The sequence below is a fragment of the Cervus elaphus genome, chromosome 7 (assembly GCF_910594005.1).
Source record: "Cervus elaphus chromosome 7, mCerEla1.1, whole genome shotgun sequence".
In the NCBI taxonomy this organism is placed as follows: Eukaryota; Metazoa; Chordata; class Mammalia; order Artiodactyla; family Cervidae; genus Cervus; species Cervus elaphus.
The window spans coordinates 22,892,265-22,919,283 of record NC_057821.1 but is presented as its reverse complement, the minus strand read 5'-3'; the positions used below and the strand labels follow the sequence as shown (position 1 = coordinate 22,919,283).

At 39.5% G+C, this 27,019-nt stretch overlaps 1 protein-coding gene and 1 long non-coding RNA gene across 2 annotated transcripts; one reads left to right on the top strand and one right to left on the bottom strand.

The window, feature by feature from the left end:
- On the top strand, positions 1-20,791 carry RHAG (Rh associated glycoprotein). Its single transcript, XM_043907693.1, has 10 exons — positions 1-182; positions 10,391-10,574; positions 11,182-11,332; positions 12,944-13,091; positions 13,286-13,452; positions 15,293-15,430; positions 16,322-16,443; positions 18,554-18,627; positions 18,838-18,911; positions 19,644-20,791. The coding sequence occupies exons 1-10, from the start codon at positions 23-25 to the stop codon at positions 19,716-19,718; spliced, it is 1,293 nt and encodes a 430-aa protein (XP_043763628.1). The 5' UTR covers positions 1-22; the 3' UTR covers positions 19,719-20,791.
- LOC122697176 lies at positions 16,195-27,019 on the bottom strand. The gene is made up of 2 exons (XR_006342008.1): positions 26,658-27,019; positions 16,195-19,379 (listed from the first exon to the last, which is right to left on the bottom strand). It is a non-coding gene; the product is annotated as an uncharacterized LOC122697176 (long non-coding RNA).

The following is a 27,019-nucleotide window of genomic DNA, read 5'->3' as shown; positions in this document are numbered from 1 at the left end:
GCCTCTGTCCTTTGCCACAAACATGAGGTTCACGTTCCCTCTCATGGCCATTGGCCTGGAAGTTGTCATGATTGTTTTATTTGCATTATTTGTTCAGTATGACACGGGTTCGAACAGTTCCAAGGCCAACAGCACCGAGTCACCTGCCATAGATGTGGAAACATCCATGGACTTGTATCCTCGTGAGTAAGCCATCTGCTTCTTATTGCACATTTTTGGGTTCTCAGAATGTGAGGTCTGTGGGTATTGTAACCTCTAGCACTCTACATTGGAGCCCCTTGTAGAATTATGTGACAGTTCTGAGTGCTAAGGGTATAAAAGTTTATGCTGGGACATCTGATCTCTGTAGTTCATGTGTTTGGATAGAATCTGTATGTATTAAACTATCAGTACAAGAAGCTGAGAATTGAATTAACTGATCGATTTTTGACGTTCTTTTTCTTTTTTTTAAGTAAAAAAAAATTTTTACTGGAGTATAGTTGCTTTAAAATATTATGCTAGTTTCTGTTGTGCGGCAAAGTGAATCAGCTATGTGTATACCTAGATCTCCTCTTTTCAAGATTTCCTTCCCATTTAGGTAAATGACCTTGCTTTTACTTTGACTACTAGTTCTGCTAGGTATAAAAATATCCCTCCCCCACCAAAAAAAAAGACTTAGAGTTAACTTTGGAGGAGAAACTAGAAACAAAATGTAATGGGGAAAGGGAGCCTGGATTTCATGTGAGAGCCCTAAGGTATAAGAAGGGGTATGAAGGATGATACAGGATATAAATAATACTGTTGTTTAATCGCTAAGTCATGTCCGACTCTTTTGTGACCCCATGGACCGTAACTTCCCAGGCTCCTCCGTCCATGGGATTTCCCAGACAAGAATACTGGAGTGGGTTGCCATTTCCTTCTCCAGGGGATTTTCCCACCCGAGGGATGGAACCCACATCTCCTGCATTGGCAGGCAGATTCTTTACCACTGAGCCACCAGGGAAGCCCTGGTAATACTGTATTGAGGGTTTTGGAAGACTGTTTGTTCCTCTGAGATGAGAATAAAATTGTGAGCACCCAACATAGTTTAAAAGCAGAACCCTTCCCTGGGAATGGCGACTGAAAGAAAGAAAGGATTTAGTTTCAAGTTTGGAAAGACAGGTTGTGGAATAGTTAGTATAACAATAATAATTACCATTTACTCACTACCTATTATGAGCCAGGCATACTCCTCACCTTTTAACCAGGGAGGGAGGTAATAATATAATCCTATTATATAGACTGGTTTTTTAGTGAGGTACAAATAATTTATTATTGATTAAATGTTAAATTGTATTAAATTATTCTAATAGCAATATTTATTATAGTTCTACTGCCTATCTCTAAGCTTTTCAAAAACAATGTGACTTTTGTTCTCTCATTTCTACATTTTTTGAGGGAACATATATAATGGGGAGTATTCTTGAGTAGAAATTATGGCCTAGAGTTGCTGAGTCAAAACGCACAATCTCAAGTAAAGGACACAGTTAAGGCTGTAAGTCAGAGGCTCCGGGTCCACATCTAGTTCTCTTTACACTACATAGATATCCAAAAGGATTCTGGATGAAAGAATCTTACAATTTGCAAGTTCAAGAACACCAAAACAGAAAAGAATTCTGTTCAACTCTGTACACTTTTGTACATTTCATTTCATCATCTATTCTTCTGGCTATAACTTGAAAGTATTGTTAACAGGATTTTCTGTTATATCAGCCATATCATACATGAAAACAAGAGAGGAATAAAAAAAAATTGATGTCAAGGGCAGGATGCTTTTTCATTTTGCAAAGGAAACATCAAGTCACAGTTGTCAATAATAATAATAATTAACAATCAATGTACTTTGAAACAGCCAACACGTACACTCCCCCCCACAACCTCTTCCTTGCCATAAGGGCAGTGAGGCTGGGATACAGGCAGGAGGCAGGATAAAGTGGGGAGAATTCAAGCAATAGAGGCCCCTGGGGGCCCAGAAGAAGGGCAGTAAGCAGAACACAAAGTGACATTTTACATGGAAAACAGTCTTACATTCAGAATGCTCTCCACAGCCCAATCTATATAGAATTCAAGGTTTCTCTCTTCTAACAGGTCCATGGATACAGAGAATAAGCTTGTAGTTGCCAAGGAGGAGGGGTGGGGAGGGATAGCCTGGGAGTCTGGGAATAGCAGGTGCAAACTGTTATATATAGAATGGATAAACAAATCCTAGTCATCTAGCACTGGAAAGTATGTTCAATATCCTGTAATAAACCATTAAAGCAAAAGGGAAAAAAGTTCTCCCTTCAGTAAGGTGGCTCTCAAGATGTAAAATTCCACCTAGTACTAATTTTCCAGTTCAGCTACCTTATCACTGGTTAAACTACTTTGTAGAACAGCCCTAGAAACAACATGATTTTACTGATTATATATATTTTTCCCCACATTTCAAACAACCTATGTACACTAAACTTATGTAACAGCGTAAGTCATTGGAGGGAAGTTTGTGAAACATTCACTAATTAAGAAGCAAAATTCAAGTCAACAAATATTTGAGGGTGCCTGCCTAGCACCATGCACTATGCCAAGTGCAGGAATTCAAGACAGAAAAGGCTCAGTTCCCGTCTAAGAAGCTCACAGTGCATTACAAGAGTTCTCAGTTGCAGTATGCTGAAAGTTGTGAATTTCTCACAAACAAATCAGTGTTAGTCACTATGTTGTGTACGACTCTTTTGTGACCCTAGCCCAGCAGGCTTCTCTGTCCATGGGATTCTCCAGGCGAGAATACTAGAGTGGGTTGCCATGCCCTTCTCCAAAGGATCTTCCTAACCTAGAATTCAAACCCAGGTCTCCAGCATTGCAGGCAGATTCTTTACCACCTGAGCCACCAGGGAAGATCTAAAAATAAATCAAGTGGGATATTAATTTATATTTTAAACCAATCCAATTGAATATAATTTTATTCATCCCTCTGACTTACTGCATTCAGCTAAGCAATGCAGAGAAAGGGGTGAGGTCGCACAGACCTGGCATCTGAACCCATCCCAGGGCACAGCCACAGAAGTGAGTGGCACGCCTGACATCATGTTGCACGTCCTGACGGACCCCAGAGAAACCCATCTGAGAAACTAGCTCTACTCCATGGTTTTGGCTTTCATGGCACCCAGCAAAGAGTCGACCCCTTTGCTGAGGCAAATAACTTGACAAGAAATGAGGCCTGACTGTGACTGAGGCTCCGTGGTAAAGAATCTACTTGCCAAAGCAGGAGACGCAGGTTCAACCCCTAGAGTGGGAAGTCCCCTGGAGGAGGAAATGACAACCCACTCCAGTGTTCTTGTCTGGAAAAAGCCATGGACAGAGGAGTCTGGTGGCCTGGAGTCCATGGAGTCGCAAAGAGTTGGACACGTGACCACGAACAAATCCTTGCTGACACGGAGAAAGACTAGAGAAAAGTAGAGTTTGAGAAGAAGGCTCTTTGAAGACTGTTAACATGCTATCAGAAATTCTGCAAACACAAGGTGTTTAACGCTTATGGGACATTAAAACCACATCAGTGAATTCTTCGTCCTCTGTTAAACATTAGAATCCATTGGCCTATCTTGTCACTTTGAGTGGATCATTTATCCATGTGTGATCTTGTTACATTGTACATTGATCACACCTGAAGAATTATGAAGATACAGCAACAGATTAGTACAATGATTTATTTGTAAAATCTCCATTTAAGAAGGTCCCTATATTTATTCAGATTTTATTTATTTATTTATTTACTTATGTTTGGCCATGTCAAGGCTTGCAGGACCTTAGTTCCCCACTGGGGACTGAATCCAAGTCACACCAGGGAGTGTCAAGTTCTAACCACTGGACTGTCAGAGAATTCCTCCTTCAAGTTCATTTATTACAAGAAATTCAGCAATCTAGATATATGTTACAGGCAAAGGGTTACTAAAAGTGCAGGAAAACAATTCCTAAGAAATTATTTGCTTTTATTCTAATGGATACCTGAAATTGTTACCATAACTGAGTTAACATGCTCTGTTTTGTAATCTAACAATAAGACACTGGCCTCTGCTGTGCTGCCTTTGAGTTGAACCAGTTTGTTTACGTGAAAGAACTGGAAGCAGTGAGTACAAATAGAACTGAAATCTTGGCTTCTAACGACCTTCTCCACTGAGGGGCTCATTCCTGGTCAAGGTAAACCAAGGAGGTATACACTAACGGGGATGTGTCAGGAGAACACAGGATCCTACTTGAAAGAACACCAATTAGCTGAATTGGGGGTAAACAGAGGATTAAGAATAAGAATAGTGTGATGATGATAGATGATAACACGCTGAAACAAAGGAAAAAGGCTTCACTGAGTCCATAGAAATATACCCTAAAGCAGGGTACGGGGATCAGATTGGAGTTCTTTATATACAAATGCCAACTAATTAATACAAAAGAACTAATAGATATAAAAATTATAATTTTGAAATTAAAAAAATGTAACAATTGACTCTAGCAAGGTTCACCAATGACGGCTAAAATTATTAAGTAAAAAGTGATTGGACAACACAGGATGAAAGGTATATCCATAGGGAGAGATCTGGCAGAACAGTCTTAAGCAAGAGATCTGATGTATCATCACCGGTAGTAAGACAAACAAATTATGTGCTACCTGGTATGATGAAATGGCAATTGCACAACACCATCTGTGTTAATAGTCTTGCCAAAATGTATAGTCTGATTCTAATTTTGGTGAAATAGCCAAATACAAACTGTGGTACATTCCCCATTAAAGACAAATCAATACCACCAGTAAAAAGCATGGTGTGAAGTGAAGTGAAGTGAAAGTGGCTCAGTCATGTCCAGCTGCTTGTGACCCCGTGGATTATTCACTCCATGGAATTCTCCAGGCCAGAATACTGGATTGGGTAGCCTTTCACTTCTCCAGGGGATCTTCCCAACCCAGGGATTGAAACCAGGTCTCCCTTATTGCAGGCGGATTCTTTACCAGCTGAGACACAAGGGAAGCCCCAAAAAGCGCTGTGAGAGACTCTAAATTAAAAGAGTCTAAAGACATGTAATAAGGGCTTCCCAGGTGACTCAGTGGTAAAGAATCCATCTGCTAGTGCAGGAGACGCAGGAGACACAGGTTCAATCCCTAGATCTGGAAGATCCCCGGAAGACGAAACGGCAACCCACTCCAGTATTGCTGGGATAATCCCATGGACAGAGGGGCCTGGAGGGCTACAGTCCATGGGGTCACAAGAGTTGGGCGACTGAGCATGCATACAAAGACACATAACAAACAAAATATATGAAACTTGAGTAGATAAAGGGGGTCAAAAAAATCCTATAAAAGGACAGGTTGGAAACAGTTAAATAAATTCAAATATAGATTCTAAATCAGATGTTACTGTAGCCATGTTATATTTTTAGATGTGAGGATAATACTGTGGTTATTTAAAACAATGCTCTTTTGCTTAGGAGATTCACGCTGAAGTGGTTTAGGGCAAAATGTCATACTTCTCAATGGGTTGAGAGATATATCTGGAAAGAGAGAACAAATACAGAAAATATTAGCAACTGATAAATCTAGGGAAATAGTATATAGCTCTTCATTGTACTATTTTTTCCAAATATTTGAAATATATAATAACAGAATATGTGAAAGTAGGGGAGGAAAGATACCACTACTAGGATACTACTTTTCAGAAAAGATAAGCTCAGAATGATCCCCCAAATGGTTCAAAAGATTGGAACTCACTAAGAACCAATCGCTATCTGCATGCAAACAGCTTGCCAGACCTCAGTCATTAAAAACAAAACAAACCCAGCTTCTAATTGGAGAGTGAGTTGAACAGTTTTAACTACCTGATCCAGAAGAATCATTTTTCTGAATAAGAGCCCTAGAATCCCAAAGAGGCAAATTCTCAGCAGCCCTCACCTGTGAGTCATTTATTCCTGCATAAACGGGGCATCTCCTGAAAAGCTGCAGTTGCCAGACTTTCTGCTGGGTCTCTAAGGAACAAGTCATTTAGAGATCCCTACCTTAACACTTGCACTCACTTTCTCCTGAAAGAATGCCTTACCGGCAGTACTCACTCAATAGTCTAACTGAATAAATGATAAACGGGCACAGACAAGCACATAAACAAATGAAATAAAACCGGAGGGACATGCACAGTGTCACAACTGTGCCCAGCGCCTGGTTCTTGAAAGTCATCTAGAAGTAGGCCAGGTAAAGAAATGCTGGATGTGGAGGAAGTCCCTGGAGGTCCAATGGTTAGAACTCAGTGCCCTCACTGCTGGGGCCCCAGGTCCAACCCCTGGTCAGGGAACTAAGATCCTACTGGCCACACAGAGTGCCCAAAAAATAAGTTGGGTGTAGGGTGGAGCAGACATTCTAGGAAACAGGCATGTACAGGAGGTTGAGGGGAGGGAAGGCTCTGTTTCATTTTGTTTGTGGTTGGTGGTGGAAGAGGAGAGTTGAAATCATCAATTGCATTTTAAAGTTATCAGGGCTTTAAAAGATATCCTGGTCCAAGCTAAATGTGGTAGTAAAATACAGAACAAAATTACCAGACATTGCCAAATTTACTTTAGAGGCTAAAATCGCCTGCTATTGACAGAAACAGACAAACGCTATATGATATCACTTATGTGTGGAATCTAAAAAATAATACAAATGAATCTGTATACAAAACAGATACAGACTCACAGACACAGAAAACAAACTTATGGCTACTGAAGGGGAGAGGAATGGACAAATTAAGAGGAATTAACAGATATAAACTACTCTACCTAAAATAAATAAGCAACAAGGATTTACTATATAGCACAGGGACTCTGACTCATATCTTGTAAAAACCTATAATGGAATATAATCTGAAAAAATAAGTGAATCACTGTGCCTTAAACCTAAAACCAACACAATATTTTAAGCCAGTTATAATTCAGTTTTTAAAAATTGCCAGCTATTGAGAATATCTGATTCAGATGAGACTTGGCAGCCCTTGAAACCTGTCAGAGCACTTCACAGAAGTTCCAACTAGTAAAGAAATGCCTTCTTCCTTCTGTAAAGAATTCCTTTATTGCAGCATAATTTAATTGCACCATAAAACTGACTTCATGACCCTCTCCCTGGTGCTTACCCACAAAAGAAATTCCTAGAGCAGGATGAAAGATAATGCATGACCCTAACTGTTTATAAACCTTTTTATCCATACCTTTTATACAGAATCATCAGTTGAGTCAACTCTGTAAGCTCTCTTTAGGAATTTAAATAGATGAGGTTCTTAGGCCCCCTTGCGGCGAAAAGCAGTAACAAGCATGAGATTACAGGAGGAAAAAAAATTGGCGCGCTGTCCATACAGGACTTCCCTCCCTCCTATAATATGTCTGGTTTTCCATCAGCTGTAAGAGCTACTCTGGGGATGACTAGGAAATATGAATATGAAGTGTTAGATTATAATTATAAATTGTGATTATTCTGCCAGGAATGATGATGGTGTTGTGATTGTGTAGAAAAATGTCCTTAAAATTTTAGGGATACATAAGTATTTAAGAGTGAAATGTCGTATCTGTTATTTACTTCAAAATATTTCAGAAAAAATAGGGAATGAAGCATGTACATAGCAAAATGTTAACAACTGTGAAATCTAGGTGATAGATATATTTGTGTCCATCATACTATTCTACTGTTTTTTAGGTATGAAAAATTTGTATAAGAAAAATTATAAATAAAGGGGAAAAATGTCTGATTTACCATGAAAGCGGGAGGAGGATGGAGTCTGAAGAATTATTACTCCTAGTGTGAGACATTAAAAATTGGCTAAGCCAATTTTTAAATTAGTTGGCTACTCCATATTTTAAAATCAGCAGACTATAGGAGGAACAAGAGCACTCTAGGGGAAAAAAAGAAACAAATTTTAGAAAAGTAGCTTGAAGTAATGAAAAAAACCAGTGAAGTCAGTAGACTGGGTTCTTACCTTTATTTTAGCTTTGTGAGTATAAGTAAATCATCTAATTTCTCTGGATCTTAGAGTCTGATCTAAAAACAAAGTAAAACAAACAAACAGCAAAGACCTATTGTACAGCACAAGGAACCCTTATAATAACCTATAATGGGAACACATCTGAAAAAGAATATAGATAGATAGGTATGAATTACTTTGTTATAGGTACATTTGAAATTAACACGATATTATAAATCAACTATGCATCAATAAAATAAATATCAGCAAAGTAAGTTGTAGAGCTAGGAGGGACGTTAGACTTCATCAAATCCAAACTGTTCTTTAAAAGAGGAGAAAGCTGAGTTTCAGAAAAGTCTAGTAAAATCATAGCAAGTCAGTCAGTCAGGCATATTCTCTGAGCTCCACGCCAACTTAGTCTATGACCTAAATCAAATGTTTACATTTAAAAGTGGTAAAAAGAGTTTGTAAAGAAAAAAAAAAAAGTGTGTGTATATGTATATATATGTAGTATATATGTATGTGTAGTATATATATATATATATATATGTGTGTATATATATATAGTCAACTATATTTCCAAAACCAAACAATTTGACAGTTGCCTGTTGATAAATCAGGTAAAATCCCAATTCAGAAGTTCGCTAGGTGGATATGCAATGAGATGAGGGTGGGCATTCAGAATGCGGGTATAAGTCAAATTGATGCCAGTATGCATTATCTCACTAGGAAAAAAAAGACTGCAGCAGTCCTCTCCTCTCTGAGACCTCCTTCAAAGCTGCTAAGGAAAGAGAATCTTCAGAAATTTATTTTTTCCCTTCTCACCCTCCTCATACTGACTCTCTTGGGAGGTGGAGCCAATGAACAATGAAATGATCAGAAGACTCACTGCCTGGATGAGGTCAAAAAACTGCTGATGCTGTGTGTGCCTGAAGTAGGAAGTTTGGGTCTGGTTTTCTCATTCTCTTTATTCTTACATTTGCTGGACTCATGCACAAATGAGACTAGCTTCTAGACCACCAAAAGACCCTTGTGATTCAATACATGTTGCCAACTTCTGCCTGTCCTGGTATCTGTCATAGAATAAGACTATAGGGTGAGTTCCCACACTTCCAATCAGCCCTTTTCAAGTACTGGGAACCCTTGGAAACCCAGCATCTTCATCCACTTCCAGGTGTGTGATCAGTGCCAGATTAGTGCTTCGGATTTAACTTGCAAAGTTTCAAAAAAATGTGATATGCAAGTCATGTTGGAAAGAAAGTCAGGAAAGCTCTACAGAGACAACGGGAGCCCCCAGGAAGGTGCTACAGACTCTAAGAGCAGCATTAGCCTCAAGGAAGTTTACTGGGGCGTGTCTTATGATCAATACCTGCAGCAGAAGGGTTTGGGCAAAGAGAGAAAGCCTCAGGTGACCTCATAGGAAACTCTGAGACTGGGATTGTCTAGCTTCAAGTGGCTCTTTTCCCAAGGCGAGGGGATGCTGTTGTGAACTAGTCATTGGGCTGAAGTGACCCGAGGGAAGGGCTGGGACTGGTCACCAGAGTTTCTCAGAGAGAAGTGAGAGCTGTCACTGGACAGCACTCCCTACAGCCCCGGAAAATGTGAAATAGAGCCTTTTCAGTATTGCAAATGAGAACGCCAAAGTGAGGAGAAGTGACTTGCCCAAGGTCACATGGTCACGTGACACTGTTAGGGGACCTCAGCCTCCATCTGCAGAACTAAGTCAGGAATTTGTTCCTCAAGAGGATACAGCCTTCCTTCCATTGGCTTAGAAGGTGTAAACAAAGACATCAAGACTTATGACTTAAATAACAATCTGGTAAGATTTCCATTTGAGACATAAAGATACCATCTCATTCATTTAGCCAACAGTGCCTCATTCTCTATATGCAGGCTTTTGTGACAGATTCGGGGGATCAAAAAGCCCTAAACCCTTCAACCAGGAAACTCACCATCTAGTGCAGGCAATGGACCCCTCATCAAATAACTATTACAGTATGATATGTGGTAAATAAATGGCAATGCAATGTACCAACTGCTAAAGCTGAGGTTTGGGGAAGACTGGAAGAAATATTAATTTTCCCTGGGAGTACTGGGAAAGTCTGCAAGAACAGGTGAACTGGTACTGTATTTAGCAAAGGTGTCCTCGCGTGGCAAGTAATGGAAAATTCTTCAGAGAGGATGAAAGACATATTGGTATGATAGTGCATAGTCTTCCAAGAAAAGGCTCAAGCCCTGAGTCACTTGCCCAAGGTCTCCTCGCGTTAAGTAGCCTTGCTGGCACCGCAACCCAGCCTTTGGCTGTGTAGTTAACTTTCCTTTTGTAGTGTTTTCTGAAAAAGACACAGCACTTTAGTAAATGGAATATACTATGATGTCACACTTTCTTGGTGCTCCCTTTATGCAGATTTCTTTTTCTTTCTCCTCTTTTGCAGACTTCCAAGATGTGCACGTTATGGTATTTGCTGGGTTTGGCTTCCTCATGACCTTCTTGCGGAAATATGGCTTCAGTGGTGTGGGCTTCAACCTACTCATTGCTGCTCTGGGACTCCAATGGGGCACTTTTATACACGGGATCTTTTATAGCCACGGACAGAAATTCCAGATAGAAATCAAAAGGTGAGCACCCATTACTTTCCAATCGTTGTGTTTTCAGAGCAGTTGTTTCTCTGCTTAGTCTCTTGAAAGTCAGCCTCTGAACTAGCTTGCCGATTGTCTCCCTTCCATGAAACAAAGATCATTGGGATCCAAGGATCTAAATCAATGCCTTGCTCGACTGTGCTGGGCCATATATTCATGTCTATATCCTCTCTGATTTGACCTTAAGGGTATGAGAAATCCCCTTCCATAAGATTATTATTCCTTTCATTTCAGCTAGAGAGAGCAAAAATCCTTCTTTAGTAATTTTTCTGAGACTTTTTTTGACATGTGAAGGCTCTAGAAGGTAATTCATTTATCAGATCAACAGAAATAAGGTAAAACCCTAAATGAAGTAAAAAACAGGTAGGCTAAAGGAAATGCAAGAGCAACTAAAGATTGCATGGTGAATGGAGGTGAGGGTAGGCAAGGAAGTGGGAGAGGATAAAAGGAGGTCTGGAAGAAACACCTGATGGGAACAGGTGCAGAGAGGGGCCTTGAACTCTGGACAAGGCGATGCTATATTCATTACAACTCATATATTTGAGATATGCATTGTTTTTCAACATCTTCTTTCTTCTTCCCTCAGCATGATAAATGCAGACTTCAGTACAGTTGCAGTTCTGATTTCTTTTGGAGCTGTCCTGGGAAAAACAAGTCCAATCCAGATGTTGATCATGACAATTTTAGAAATTACTGTCTTTGCTGCCAATGAATATCTGGTTTTTGAGATATTTTTGGTAAGTGTTCAATTGATACTTACCTAGCTTTGAACAGCACAACACACATTTGATGCCCACCATAAATAAGCAGGGACAAACCTTGGTGGCCATGACACCATAGCAAGTAATAATCATAGTCATCATTTGAGTAACTACTGTAAACTAGAAATTCTATAAACATTGTCTAATTGCATTGGCACCACAATAGTGTTAGACAGGTATTATGATTCATTTATACACAATGAAACTGATGATCACAGATACTAAATGACCAACTTGCCTGAATCTGAATTCAAATCCAGAATTTCCTAGCTCTACAACTCTTTTTATGTAAATACACTTTTTATCAATGACCAATTCCTATTTATACTTCAACTACTAAGTGAATTGCTCTTTCGAAGTCTTTTATTAAAGCTTAGATCAAATGTCTTCCCCTCCGTGAAAATCTGATTGATTCCCCCAAGGGAAATCGATATGTCGGGCCCTCTCCAGTATTCTATTTATTCACGTTGTTGTTCAGTCGCTAAGTTGTGTCCGTCATTTGGGGACCTTGTGGACTAGAGCACACCAGGCTCCTCTATCCTCTATGGTCTTCCAGAGTTTGCTCAAATTTGTGTCCATTTACGCGTCTATTGAACATGTGACTTGATAACAAATACTTTGGCAGATTCCTAGGTATCATGTGTTGGTGATTTAGTTGCAAACGTCTCTTCATAGAGTTTACAGTCTAGTGGGGGAGACAGACATCCAACAAATTTTCATACATTCAACCACCTACCCATAGAATCACAAACACACACACAATTATTACTATAAATTACAATACACACTATGAAAAATAAATAGAAGGGCTCTGAGGAAATATACCTAGAAGACCTAATTTAGATTGTGGAATCAAGGAAGGTTTCTTCAAGGAAACTGACAGATAAACTGGACCTGAAAGGCATGTAAGAGTATATCAAGCATGAAAATGTAAATAAATTAATAAATTTGTATCATTTTTCTACTTTAATAAGTACACAGCAATGACTTGGGTTTGGCACTCTGAACTTTCCCTCTAGAGACAAGAACTGTAGAAAACTACATCATATCCACTCAGTGTTCTAAAGAGGGACCTAAAATATATTTCTTCAAATGAATCTTGGGCCTCAACTGGTTTTCATGTCATCATAGCAGAGTCAATGAATGCAAAAGTCATGCTTGTTTTGTATCAGGTGCAGTGCATAATGTCTCACTAAGAATCTGTCTAACCTGAAAAAGTAACCTGAAATGTATTGAGTGCCCACTAAGGACCTAGCCCTTGAAAAACACGGTCCCATCTAAATCCCACCACAACTGTATTGGCTGGGTAACATTTCTCCATTTCATACAACTGGAGATTCAAAGAAGTAGCATAATTTGTCTAAAGTCACATCAGAGAAGTACCTGACCTAAGACTGAAAGTCAGTTCTGTGTTGTTCCAATGCCCGTGACTTTTCTTTTACACGAAAAGTCCTGTTTTATTCCCCTTTCTCTGACACATTCATTCTCTCTCTTGATCTTTTTTGTTTAACGCATGAAGCAGTCCTTAATGACCTCCCTCCTGTGTTGAATGTCACCTCTATTTACATGAATGCTTTCCCCTCTCAGGCTTCTGATATTGGAGAATCAATGACCATCCATGCCTTTGGGGCTTACTTTGGTTTGGCTGTAGCCGGCATCTTGTATCGATCAAAATTGAAAGAAGGACATCCCAATGAAGAGTCTGTATACCACTCGGACTTGTTTGCCATGATTGGTGAGTTGGGATGAAGTTGCCTGATTCTTGTCTATTTGGTCAGACACAAGGGAATGCCTCTCTTTCCCCCAACTCTTAAATAACAAAGCCTAAAAGTAAAGACAGCATGTCTGTGCCCAAGGTAAATGACTTCCTCTGGACTATCTTTCTTATTCAGAACTGTTAATAATATCTGTTTCTGTGATTTACTTCAGGGTCTCTTTTCTTATGGATATTTTGGCCTAGCTTTAATTCTGCCATCACTGATAATGAAAAGAAACAGTACAGGGCCATCGTGAACACGTACTTCTCCCTCGCGGCCTCCGTGGTCACGGCCTACGCATGTTCCAGCCTTCTCGAGAGCCGAGGCAAGCTCAATATGGTGAGTGCCATGTTAGCCCCCAGGGAAGTTTGCTAAGCGACCCTGACGGCTGCTCTGATGAGTAATTCATTTCTGCATCACTGCTGAGCTGCCCGAACAAATCACAACACTGGAGACCTTGGAGAATAATCTGAAAATAACATTCCTTTATTTTTCAGATGTATACTGTGACAAATTTAAAAAAATATTATCAAGGAATTTACAGTTTTACAGGGAATATAGTCAGGTTTCTCAGGTGGCTTAGTGGGTTAAGAATCTGCCTGTAGTGCAGGAGACGCAGGAGACAAAGTTTCAGTCCCCCAGCTGGGAAGATCCCCTGGAGGAGGACATGGCAACCCACTCCAGTATTCTTGCCTTGAAGATTCCATGGAGAGAGGAGCCTGGCAGGCCACAGTCCATGGGATTGCAAAGAGTTGGACATGGCTGAAGCGACTGAGCATGCACACAGGAATATGATCATGCAAAAAATCAAAGATCTGAAACATATTTCTTTACTGATAGAGCCAACTGTCCCCAGGTTTTCAGAAAATCTTTCTTAAGAAACAGAACTTTCTATGAGAGTAGAAAAAGAGTGGGAGAATGCAAGTTGATTCTATTTTTCTAACAGCAAATATTTCAAAGAAATAACAACTAAATGTACTGTGGGATCCTGAATGGTGGTTTAGTTGCTAAGTCGTGTCAGAGGAGCCTGGCAGGCTACAGTGCATGGGATTCTCCAGGCAAGAATACTGGAGTGGGTTGCCATTTCCTTCTCCAGGGATCCTGAATAGGATTCTGGAAAAGAAAAGGGATATCAGTGGGAACATTGGTAAAATTCAAATAAGGTCTTCAATAGTAGTACACCAATGCTAATTTCTTAGTTCTATGATAATGTAAGATGTTAACAATGGAGGGAACTGGATGTGGTATATATGGAAATCCTCTGCAATATTTTTGCAACTTTTACATGTCCATAATTATTTCAAAATAAAACATTTTAAAAAGTCCCCCATAATGATCTTTTTATTTATTTATTTTTCATAATGATCTTTTTAGTTTCTTGCCTATGAGCTAAAGAAATGTCAGTGAAGGGATAATCCTCAAATCAGCCACTCTTCTAAGCTGAGAGAGAAAAAAGATATTGTATCAAAATATTTCTAAACATAGCTAAGGACATGTCTTTTAGTTCTCTACAAACTGTTTCATGAGAAAAATAAATGAAAACAAATAAAAGAAGCCATCATGCATGGTTCAGTGGATCTCTTTCAAAAGTACTGAGAACCTTTTTTCCTTTGGCAGAACAGCCAGAATATAATTTTTCTGAGGAATTCTGGTAAATGGAAACTTGGTTCCTCTTTCCTCCATTCTCAGATATTCTCAGAACAGTGACGCTTGCTAAAGCTGTTGTCTTTGATGTGTAATACATACATTTCAATGCCTTTAAATCCTGTCCTTGATTAGTGGAATATCATGGACTCAGCAAAGCACACAGCAGCCACAAGCCTGTTTCAGTTCACAGTAGCCATAAATGCATTCCAAAGCTGCATAAAGAGGCAGAACACTGCCAGAATAACTGCGGCATATTCCCGCCCTCCCACAACTTCTCTTGATTTTGTCACATCCCTCCCCACCCTAGCCTTACTAACTTGATCTCTCGTGCATAACCAAGGAACCCTATAAGAAAGATTCCACAGGTCAACTGCTGGGAAAAAAAGGCCTTCTGGAACTACAAAAAACCTTCTGAAAGCAGAATCCATAACCCTCCAACTGAAGAAATGTGTGTGGAATCCATCCAACCCAAGGTTGCTACAGTCCTTCTGAACTCCACCTCCTCTCACTCGTATTTCTGTGCCCCACACAGGTTCACATTCAGCATGCAAGTCTGGCTGGAGGAGTAGCTGTGGGCACTTGTGCGGACATGGAGATTTCCCCCTATTATGCTATGATTATCGGGAGCGTTGCGGGAGTGGTCTCCGTGTTGGGGTTCAAGTCCCTGACTGTAAGTATTAACAGACACTCTCAGTCAAACTTTGGATCTGCCCCCATCACCTTCTTATATCCCATCAGCTGCTGCTGCGGCTGCTGCTAAGTCACTTCAGTCGTGTCCGACTCTGTGCGACCCCATAGATGGCACCCACCAGGCTCCTCTGTCCCTGGGATTCTCCAGGCAAGAACACTGGAGTGGGCTGCCATTTCCTCCTCCCAGCAGAGAAATGCTATGAAAAGTCCTTTCCTAAGCACCTCTCTTTGGATCACTCAACATGTCAGTGTTCCAGTGGTTTCTACTCTTTCTCGCCTTCTTTTGTGGATATCGGTTACTTGTGACAATATGAACTGAATGTTAAGTACTTGTATTACTTTTCTTGGTTTTTGTTGTGATTGACATTTGTTGATGATGTTTGCTTTGTATAAACTCTGAGCCCTTTTCAGAGGATTTAAGATAGGCTTCCCTGGTGGCTCAGATGGTAAAGCGTCTGCCTGCTATGCGGGAGACCCAGGTTCAGTCCCTGGGTTGGGAAGATTCCCTGGAGAAGGAAATGGCAACCCACTCCAGTACTCTTGCCTGGAAAATTCCATGGACTGAGAAGCCTGGTGGGCTACAGTCCACGGAGTCGCAAAGAGTTGGACACGACTGAGCGACTTCACTAAGATCCCATCAGTAGGTAAGAATGAGCAGGACTTAAAATCACTTACGGTCACATCCATCTACCTAAGACTGAAATGAGAAGTTCTGCCACCAGTGCATTCAGATTCTTTGTTGTAAGTGGATTTCAGATGTAGATGGGAAACTGGCCTGGAGATAAAGATTTTCCTGCATGTTTGTTTACTGTAGTCACAGGGCTCTCTATAGCTGACAAAATAATAAGGCTTCCTCTTTTTACAATTTCAGCCACTTTTTGCTACTAAACTGAGGATCCATGACACATGCGGGGTCCATAACCTACATGGCTTACCTGGTGTGATAGGAGGTCTTGCCAGCATCATCATCTTGGCCTTGGAGAGCTCTGACCCGTGAGTGAAAGAATATGTTTTCCTGTTCCCCAAGGTCAAGTGCTGTTTCCTCTCACTCTCAGAGAAACCCAGTGATAAGAGTTTTTTCTTTAGCAATCCAGACCACAGTTTGTAAGTACTGTTCTTACTGAAGCCAAAGAGACATAACTGAGGGCCAAAGAAACATTACCCGATTTGCAGTTTAATAATCTGAATAGACACATGAGAGTAAGTAGGCTTGATTCTTGCTCAGTGGCCAGATTTGGGGTAGATTCCATGTTTAAGCATCTAGTCCTTGGGTATACAGACTTAGCAACAACTTAATTTACTCAGGAGGAGCTGAGGGGGCAAACCTTGGAAGGTCCATTCACATGTGTGGGCAAAATTCACACATATTTCACACAGCAGACACAATACTTTGTCCTAGAGTCGAGCCTACTTACTCACATGTGTCTATTCAGATTATGAAAATGCAAATTGGGTTTATTGGCAAACACAGAACAAGGAGAAGTTAATATACTTAGGGGACATTTTTTTCAAATCATGGCAGCCTAACTTTAATAATGCTGTTAATTTTGTTTAATCCAGCATTTTCCAAGTCTATTTTATCATGGAATATTTTTCATCAGAAACATCTTTTAATACCTTGTAAAAGATCTTGGTAAATTCTGGTAAAATTAACAGTCAGCTTACAAAAGAAGAAAATCAAATGAGTAAATATATATTAAATATTCAACTTCACTAGTAATCAAAGAAATGCTAATTAAAACAAGTTATCCATTTTTCAGTATATAATATTGATAAAGATTTTATAAACTATAATACTGAATGGTGGCCAAAGTAACAAAATGGAGATATAAATTGTACAAGTTCCTATCTGGAAAAGGCCTTATTAAGCATATAAATTTTACAAATAATCCCATTTCTAGTTAGGTGTTATTTTAGGGAAATTTCTGGATAAGTCCATAAGCATGTCCATAAGAGGATTTATTCTCACAGCATATTTAAAAATATGAAACATAAGAAATAATCTAAATATTCAATCTATAGAACTGTAATTACAGTATATTTGTACAATGTAATACTCTGTAGCAATAAAAGCTATGATCCAGATCTACATTTACTGACATAAAAGAACATTAAGATTTAATGTGAAAACCCAGTATCATGATATGACTGCATTTTTATAAAAATACTTATTTATATTTTACATGTTTATACTGATAGGATTGGAGGGAAATTAAACTTTTCCCCTTCTCTTTCTTCAGGGTTTTGTCTATTTTTACAATAATCATACATTTCTTGGACAACTTTTCCTTCAGTAGAAAGAGATTAAACCCTTTAAATCAAGAGAGAGAGAAAAAAAAAAGAAATCTGAGTTTACTACATTTTTTCCCTTGAAGGATGAGGAAGAAAGAGCAACACACTTTCTTCTTCCAGCAGTTTGCTGTCCTGCAACCACTGATTTGACCTTTCAACTATTTGTTAACTGCCTGTTAAGAGTGAGGCATGTGCTAGGGAGATTCCCACACTCCTAGTTCTTTTGACAGCTTTATGCATTTCTGTAGCTTTCTTATCATATTCTTCTATTCCCCAAATTATAAGGAATTATTCATTCACTTCATTTCAAGGTAACTACTTCTAAGATACGGAGACACACTTTAATATCTTGTCCCTACACTACATGCTAAAAATTAGCTTTTCTGATTTTTAATTTCATCACAATTGTTTTTAGGGGGATGGGGTAAGGAGAGATGTCAGCTTCCATTTGTTTTGTTCATTGCTCCTTCCTCAGTGCCTAGAAGGGAAGCTGGTACAGAGCAAGCACCCAGTAAATAGTTGTTGAATCAGATCTCCAATCACATTTTTAGAAATACTAAACGCTTTCTAAGGAAGATATTTTCATCATTTCTGAAGAAAAAGGTGGTTCTTGTATACATGCTTATAAGAATTTGTGAACACTGATTAAGAGTTTCAAAGAAAATATATGCGATTAAAGAAAAATTGTCATGTTTGCTGGTATGTCATGCTGCGCTCTGGCCTGAAGGTGGCAGGCATGCACACCTTCAGGAAATGCAGTTTTTATTGCCAGGCATCTTGGACAAATAATTCTATATTTTTGGCCTCCTAGGGCTAAGATGGCCAGTCAGGCAGCTGCGCTAGGTTCTTCCATTGCAACAGCACTTGTTGGAGGGCTAATCACAGGTGAGCATAAAAAATAAACATTTCCCTCTATCTCATGCTCTCAGCATAATAGATATTGTTAAACATTGGTAAACTTAAAATTTTTCTACATCTCTGACAATAATCTTGTAAGCTCCAGGGGATGACTTTGTAACAGTATTTTAACTACTAAGCAAGTTTATTTTCCCTTTCAGCCTCATAACATGACTTATTTTCTCCCCACTTTCACAGGTGCAATTCTAAAGATACCTATCTGGGAACAACCATCTGATGAGGACTGCTATGATGATTCTGTTTATTGGGAGGTACTGTGTAGTGTTTTAAGGATGTATATGATGACTATACTAGGCAAAGTTTTGCCCACCACATGTCTAGATGTCTGTGTGGCATCCTTATGTCAAAATTGGTTGAACTCCCCACTTATAGAGAGAAATTGAAACAATGTACCCAGAAAGACAAAATCAGAAGCTATGATATCTTGCAAAGCAGAAACTAGATGAAGGAAAAACAGACTTTAGTTGACAAGTACCCTTTCACTCCTCCAAGAGCAATAAGAAAAAAAAAAAAAAAAAGCTCCTCATAAAAATACAGGAATCCTGGGCAGCCGTGTGAGATTTTACATCACATGTAAGTAGATCAAGCAGGTGGGACATGCAGGGTTGAAGAATGTTGGTGAGGATACAAGAAGTTCTGTGACTCACGAAACACTAGCTTTTCTCCATCCTCCAGTTTCTACCTCTTTATTTCGTTGACATTTTCTTCCAAATTATTTCCTGCAAAGCCAAAGAGTGATAGATACTTAGATACATTCAAATGGGGTTTTCAAAGAGAACAGGTTTGCGAAAGAGAATGTAGTCAGGATGGGTGGGATAAATATTTTTGTTCTTTTGTTTCTTCCCAACTCAAACAATTTTTATTCCCAGTTCTTTCTATACTTGAATAATTACAGAAAATATCTTTGTTTCAATACTAACCTTTGATAAGCCCAGTGAAAGAAACTGTAAAAAAGTGCCTTAATCTTTTTTTTTTTTCTTAAGGTTCCAAGGAGGACAGAATATGACAACCGTTTCCATGACCTTCTCGATTTCACCCCATTAGAACATGAAGCCTAAAAGCCTGTGCCTCAGCTTCTTTTTCCATTATCTAGACTTGAAACAAAATGGCAGCATCCAACGAGTATATGAAATGGGATGGATAGAACCTGAGCCCCACATATCTAGTGTGAAAACATTTTAACAAAACCTAGAGCTGTCTCTTCGTATCAATGATTGTTTAATTGAAGAAATGTGACTCATACAACAGATGGTCAAATGGATTCTTGCCAGTGGGTAGATACAGGGTGAATTACTCCATGTATTTTCTTGTATTTTTTTCCACATGGAGGAGATTTTACAATGAAACCAGCACTTTCTAATCATGTCAGTTCCTTAATGTACATACTATGTCTTCAATCCCAAAGATTATAACTGAAGCCAATGAAACAATAATTTATGTAACAAATAAGAAGGAAATGTATGTATATAAACAGTAATATGATTTTTTTTGATAGTGCTTTCTGGATTTTAAAAATAGTCTATTTTAGAAGAATTGTGTTTTATTTGGCAGACTTGCTGAGGATTTAAGTTCAGGAGGCAGTCTCTGAAATAGCTCTGAGGACTGTTCCAAAGAGTGGGAGCAGTGGGGGGCGGCAAGATACATAGGAGTTTTGCAACAAAGACCAGGTGATCAGAACATCAAAAAATTACTGTTAATTAAAGAAAACCAGGTATTTCAAGTTAATGAATTTAGCTCTTTTCTAAGTATGGGAAGATGCAAGAGTCTGAGCTCACTGAAATCATTCATTTGATTTGCACCTTCGCTCTCTAGAGTCAAGTCTTGTTCTTTTCCTTCCTGAGTCCCCTCAAGGTACACTGTTGAAGGTGCTTGCAGTGACTGAGGGCTTGATGGTGGCATTCTGTGTTTTCATCCTGAGTTCCTTCAAGGCTCACCCTTGGGAACAGAGTTGGTGGCTGATGGCTGCAACATCCTTTGTATTCTGATATGGCAGGCAATATTTTTCATTCACATTTTGAATATCCTTATATTCACTTCTTTTGCATGTTTACTATTTGAAACAAGAGCTCAAATGCTATCTGACCAAAGGCTATTTTGTATAAAATGCCAGTGGATTAAATGTCATTATAAAATAAAATGTTTGTCTTTGGCTCTTTTATCTTCGGTGGTTAGAATTCACTTTAATAACAAATACCTGTGTGCATGCACACACACACACACACATTCTTCATATTTACTCCATACTCAATTCAAAGAAATTGGTACTTACTATGTAACAGGTTAACTGAATTTGCCCGTTCTGGTCCATTTTAGTTCACTGATTCCTAAAATGTTGATGTTCACTCTTGCCATCTCCTGTTTGACCACTTCCAATTTACCTTGATTCATGGACCTAACATTCCAGGTCCCTAAGCAATACTGTTCTTTACAGCATCAGACTTTATTTTCACCTCCAGCCACATCCACACCTGGCGTTGTTGCCACTTTGGCCCAGCTTCTTCATTCCTTCTGAAGCTGTTCCTCCACTCCTCTCCAGTAGCATATTGGGGGCCTTCTGACCTGGGAAGTTCATCTTTTGGTGTCCTATCTTTTTATCTTTTCACACTGTTCATGGGGTTCTCAAGGCAAGAATGCTGAAGTGGTTTGGCATTCCCTTCTCCAGTGGACCACGTTTTGTCAGAACTCTCCACCAAGACCCGTCCGTCTTGGGTGGCCCTACATGGCATGGCTCATAGTTTCTTTGAATTAGACAAGGCTGTGAGCCATGTGATCAGTTTGGTTAGTTTTCTGTGATTGTGGTTTTCGTTCTGTCTGCCCTCTGATGGATGAGGATTAAAGTCTTGTGGAAGCTTCCTGACAGAGGGACTGGCTGTGGGGAAACTGGGTCTTGCTCTGGTGGATGGGGCCATGTTCCGTAAACCTTTAATTCAAGTTTCTGCTAATGGGTAGGGCTGTGTTCCCTGCCTGTAGTTTGGCCTGAGGCCAAGCTATAGTAGGGGTAATGGCATTAATAGCATCCTCCTTCAAAAGGACTTCTGCCAGCATGCTGCAGCTCCCAAGACTGTAGTATTCAGCGCCCCTGACTGTCATCCCATGCCTCAGCAGAGACTCCTGGACACTCCTGGGCAAGTCTGGATCAATCTTTTGTGGGGTCACTGCTCTTTTCTCCTGGGTCCTGGTGTGCAAAGGTTTTGTTTGTGCCATCCAAGAGTCTGCTTCCCCAGTCCTGCAGAAGTTCTGTAATCAAATCCCACTGGCCTCCAAAGTCAAACTCCCTGGGAGTTCTCAGTCCCATTGCTGGATCCCCAGGCTAGGAAGACTGCCGTGGGCCTTAGAACTTTTGCAACAGTCCGAGAACTTCTTTGGTATAATTGTTCTGCAGTTTGTGGGTCGTCGGCTTGGTGGCCCTATGGTGGTGTTAATGGTGACCTCCTCTAAGAGGACTTAGGCCGCATGCCACACCTCCCAGGCCTGCTGCAGCCAGAGCCCCTGTCCCTGCGGCAGGCCACTGCTGACCCCTGCCTCCACACTCCACAGGAGACCCTCAAACCCTCAAAGCCAAGTCTGGCTCAGTCTCTTGCGGAGGTCACCATTCCTTTCCCTGGATCCTGCTGCGCGCAAGGGCTTTGTTTGCACCCTCCCAGCATCTCTGGCGGGTATGAAGTTTAATTCTAAATGCAATTTCTCCCATCCTACCATCTTGTTGGGGCTTCTCCTTTGCCCTTGGACGTCTGGTATCTTTTCTTGGTGGGATCCAACATTCTCCTGTTGATGGCTGTTCAGCGGCTAGTTGAGATTTTGGTATTCTTGCAGAAGATGAGTGCACGTCCTTCTCCTCCACCATCTTGACAACTGTGGTTTACTTACTTATATAGTCACTATTTTTGGAAAAATCAAGTTACTGTCTCATGTTATAGGATAAGTTTTTAAAAACTGAGTTTACTAAAGGTAACCAACATAATCATATTGTGATTACATAATATTCTACATCAACTTATAGACTTAGGTAATACTCTGCACCAGCTATACTTCAGTAAAATTGTTCCTTGATATTTTTGTAGGTTTTTTTAAATCAATATAAATCCAAATGTCAGCTTTCTGTATATTTTGTTATCCTCCTGTTATGAAATCTATTAAAGAATGGCCAAATATCTTCAGAAAATAACATGGATATTTTGCTCAATCTGTTCAGTTCAGTTCAGTTGCTCAGTCATGTCCAACTCTTTACAACCCCATGAACCGCAGCACGCCAGGCCTCCCTATCCATCACCAACTGCTGGAGTCTACCCAAACCCATGTCCATTGTCGGTGATACCATCCAACCATTTCATCTTCTGTCGACCCCTTCTCCTCTTGCCCTCAATTTTTCCCAGCATCAGGGTCTTTTCCAGTGAGTCAGTCCTCCGCATGAGGTGGCCAAAGTATTGGAGCTTCAACTTGAACATCAGTCCTTCCAATGAACACCCAGGGCTGATGTCCTTTAGGATGGACTGGTTGGATCTCCTTGCAGTCCAAGGGACTCTCAAGAGTCTTCTCCAACACCACAGTGCAAAAGCATCAATGCTTCAGTGCTCAGTTTTCTTTATAGTCCAACTCTCACATCCATACATGACCACTGGGAAAACCATAGCCTTGACTAGACGGACCTTTGTTGGCAAAGTAATGTCTCTGTTTTTTAATATGCTGTCTAGGTTCATCATAACTTTCCTTCCAAGGAGTGAGTGTCTTTTAATTTCATGGCTGCAATCACCATCTGCACTGATTTTGGAGCCCAAAAAAATAGTCAGCCACTGTTTCCACTGTTTCCCCATCTATTTGCCATGAAGTGATGGGACCAGATGCCATGATCTTAGTTTTCTGAATGTTGAGCTTTAAGCCAACTTTTTCACTCTCCTCTTTCACTTTCATCAAGAGACTCTTTGGTTCTTCTTCACTTTCTGCCATAAGGGTGGTGTCATCTGCATATCTGAGATTATTGATATTTCTCCCGGCAATCTTGATTCCAGCTTGTGCTTCCTCCAGTCCAGCATTTCTCATGATGTACACTGCATATAAGTTAAATAAGCAGGGTGACAATATACAGCCTTGACATACTCCTTTTTCTATTTGGAGCCAGTCTGTTGTTCCACGTCCAGTTCTAACTGTTGCTTCCTGACTTGCATACAGGTTTCTCAAGAGGCAGGTCAGGTGGTCTGGTATCCCCATCTCCTTCAGAATTTTTGGCAATTTTGCTCAATACCTTTTTGAAATAACTAGACTTCCCACAAGTTTTTATTTTAAAATAACCTCAAGCTTTCAGAAAAAGTTAGAAGTAGAGTACAAAGAGCTGTTTTTTTCCTGAAGCTTTTATGTTTCTAGGTCGCATAAACTGTGAATACTTTAGAATGTATTTCTTATTAACAAATAATCTCTCAACCAGAATAAAACCATCAAAACCTAGAAATCAACATGGTTGAATTATGACCATTGTTAGTTCAGGCTGCCATGACAAAATACCATAGATTGGGAGGCTTAAACAACAGAAAGCTATTTTCTCATTGCTCTGGAAGCTGGAAGTCCAAGATCAAGGTATTGGTCAATTTGGTTTCCAGTGAGAACCTTCTACTTGGCTGGTAGATATCTGCCTTTGTGTGCTCACATGGCTTTTAAAAGTGTATGAACACACAGAAAGAAAGAGAAAACTCTTTGTCTTCTTATAAAACAACCAATCTTGCCAGATAAAGACCCCACCGTTATGATCTACTTTAACCTTATCTCCTAAAAATTTTATCTCCAAATGCAGTCATATTGGGAAGAGGGCGGGGGGAGTGGCTAGGGATTCATGAATTAGAGAAACACAATTCAGTCCATAGAAACTGTCAAGTCCTGAAACACCATTCAAGTTTCACCAAATGTCCCAGGGATAGGGATGCCCTATACAGCAGAAGGATCCAGTTCAAAATCACATTTTTGCCTTTAGTTGTCATTTGTCTCTAATCTCTAACAGTTCCTCATTCTGCCTTTGATTTTTATGACCTTGATACTTTGGAAAATTACAGGCTAGTTATTTTGTAAAACAAAATAAAAAAGGCCAGAGGTCTTCCCATCATTTTCTTAACTGACATACAGTAGAAGTTCTATTTACTTTACTAGAAGTTCATTTTACTCTGCTGATGGAATTAAGCAAACTCTCTATTACTGTAATCATATTATTCCAACAAATAAATGTTACCAGTTTACTTAATAATTGAACAATGCAATTTTAGCAACTTGTTAATAAGGAGTCTTTCTAAAACACCCAATTCAAAACTTATTCATGTTTTATAAATACATTTAATGTGGCCAGTAAATTCTATGGTAAATTTCTATTTTAGATTTATTAGAAAGTGAAAATTTTGGGAGTCCCCAAGACCACACTCAGTTTCAATAACTTGTTAGAAAGAGTTACACAATTCAGAAAAACAATTAGGCTTGTGGCTCCAGTTTATTACAATAAAAGGATACAGATTAAAATCAGGTGAAAGAAGCAGCACATAAGACAATGTCGAGGAAAGTTCCAGACATTCTTCCAGTTGTCTGTTCCCAGTGGAGTCAAGTGAACTGGACTTACTGGTAGCAATGACTTGTGGCAACATGCATGAAGTACTGGCAACAAGATCACCCAGCCTTGATTTCCAGAGTTTTTATTCAGGCTTGGTCACATACACATGACTGACCACCCACATGGTCTTCACTCTCCAGAGACTGAGCTGTTACCACACAGCCCAAGACCACATCATAAACCACATTATTACCAGAGACTGTCCAGGTCGCCCAAGGTTTCCAGGTAAACAAATACACTTTTATCAAGCTGGACATTTCAAGGTGTAGGGGTTACCTCCCAGAAGCTCAGAGCAAACACCAGACCTCAAACAATTACATGTTATCAGTTTACTTAACGCTTGCTTGAATGATGTGTTTTTAATAAGTTGCCTATGTAGCACCTTTCAAAAACATCAGATTCAATGTTCACTTGTTTTAGAAATGCAATAAATGAAAGTGGTGATTTCTAGGTTGGATATATTAGAAAGACTGTAAAGACAAGTTACTAAAACAACAACAACAAAAAGAAACAAACTACACTTGCATCAGACAAGAGCAACACATAAAATAAAGACAACGATGAAGACTGGAAAGTAAGCAGCACAAAAATCTAGAAAGGTTCTTCATTCAGAGCTCTTGTCTAGCTACTTTACTTAAAGAATGTGAAGTTGAACATCTCAGACAATGTACTTTTTGTGTAATTTATGTCAGGAAGAAATAGAAAATTTCAATCAGCAGACAAAGGCAAGTCCTTGACCTTACAACAAAAGGTTGGTGAATAAATGCATGTGCATGGGTCTTTATTCTCTAAATCTTTTTTTTAGTTTTAAGCAATTTTTTCAATAGGGCTTCCCTGGTGGTGGGATTTGACCATGTTGAATTTTACCTAAACCCTGTGATTCTGGAAATAGGGAAGTTTAAAGGAATCTTACCATTTTGTGTTCCAGAAAACAAAACAGTTTACTGGAAAAAAAAAAAAAAAAGCCTTTCACCGTATGTTTAGATAAGATGCACAAAGCCCCTTGTTTACCTATAACAAGGCCAGGCACAAATTTCTATGCTCTGCTTAAATTATTTCCTGAACAACTGGTTTCACTGATCAATCAGGACAAAATACTTGTTAGAAAGACTGGTGAAGTTTCTCTCCTTCCTTCAGAGCCCTGAACTTTAGCCCACCCCCACCCCCAGCATGAGCCTTTAATTTATCAGTCTATATTGTCTAGTGACATGACACCACTCTTTATAGTATAAAAACTATAACTTAACAACAGTGTATGTCCATCCCTTCCTTCCCGGTACTTATGCTAGTGCTCTTATACATTTTGCTTTACACATTAGAAACCTCAGAGTACATTGTCATTATTTTTGTTTAAAAATTTAAACAAAAAATTATCTTTTAAAGCACTCAAATAGTAAGAAAATCTTTATATATTTACCCAAATAGTCACCATTTCCAGTGCTCTTCAGCCCTCTATGTATTTTATTTCCATCTGGTATAACTCTCTTTTCACTTGAAAGATTTCCTTTAACATTTCTTGTAGTGCAATACTTCCGGTGATGAACTCTTGTATCTTCTTTTCTTTTCAGTTTATCTAAACCAAAAATACTAACAAAAACAAAAAATACCCCCAAAATAGTTCACTTATCTCTCCTACTCCCTACTCCCGGAAACTATCAGTCTGTTCTCTATAAGCATAGCTTTAAAAATATATATATATATTAGATTCCACACAAGGAGAGATTATGTGTTATTTGTCTTTCTCTGGCTGTTATCACTTAGCATAATACCCTTGAGTTC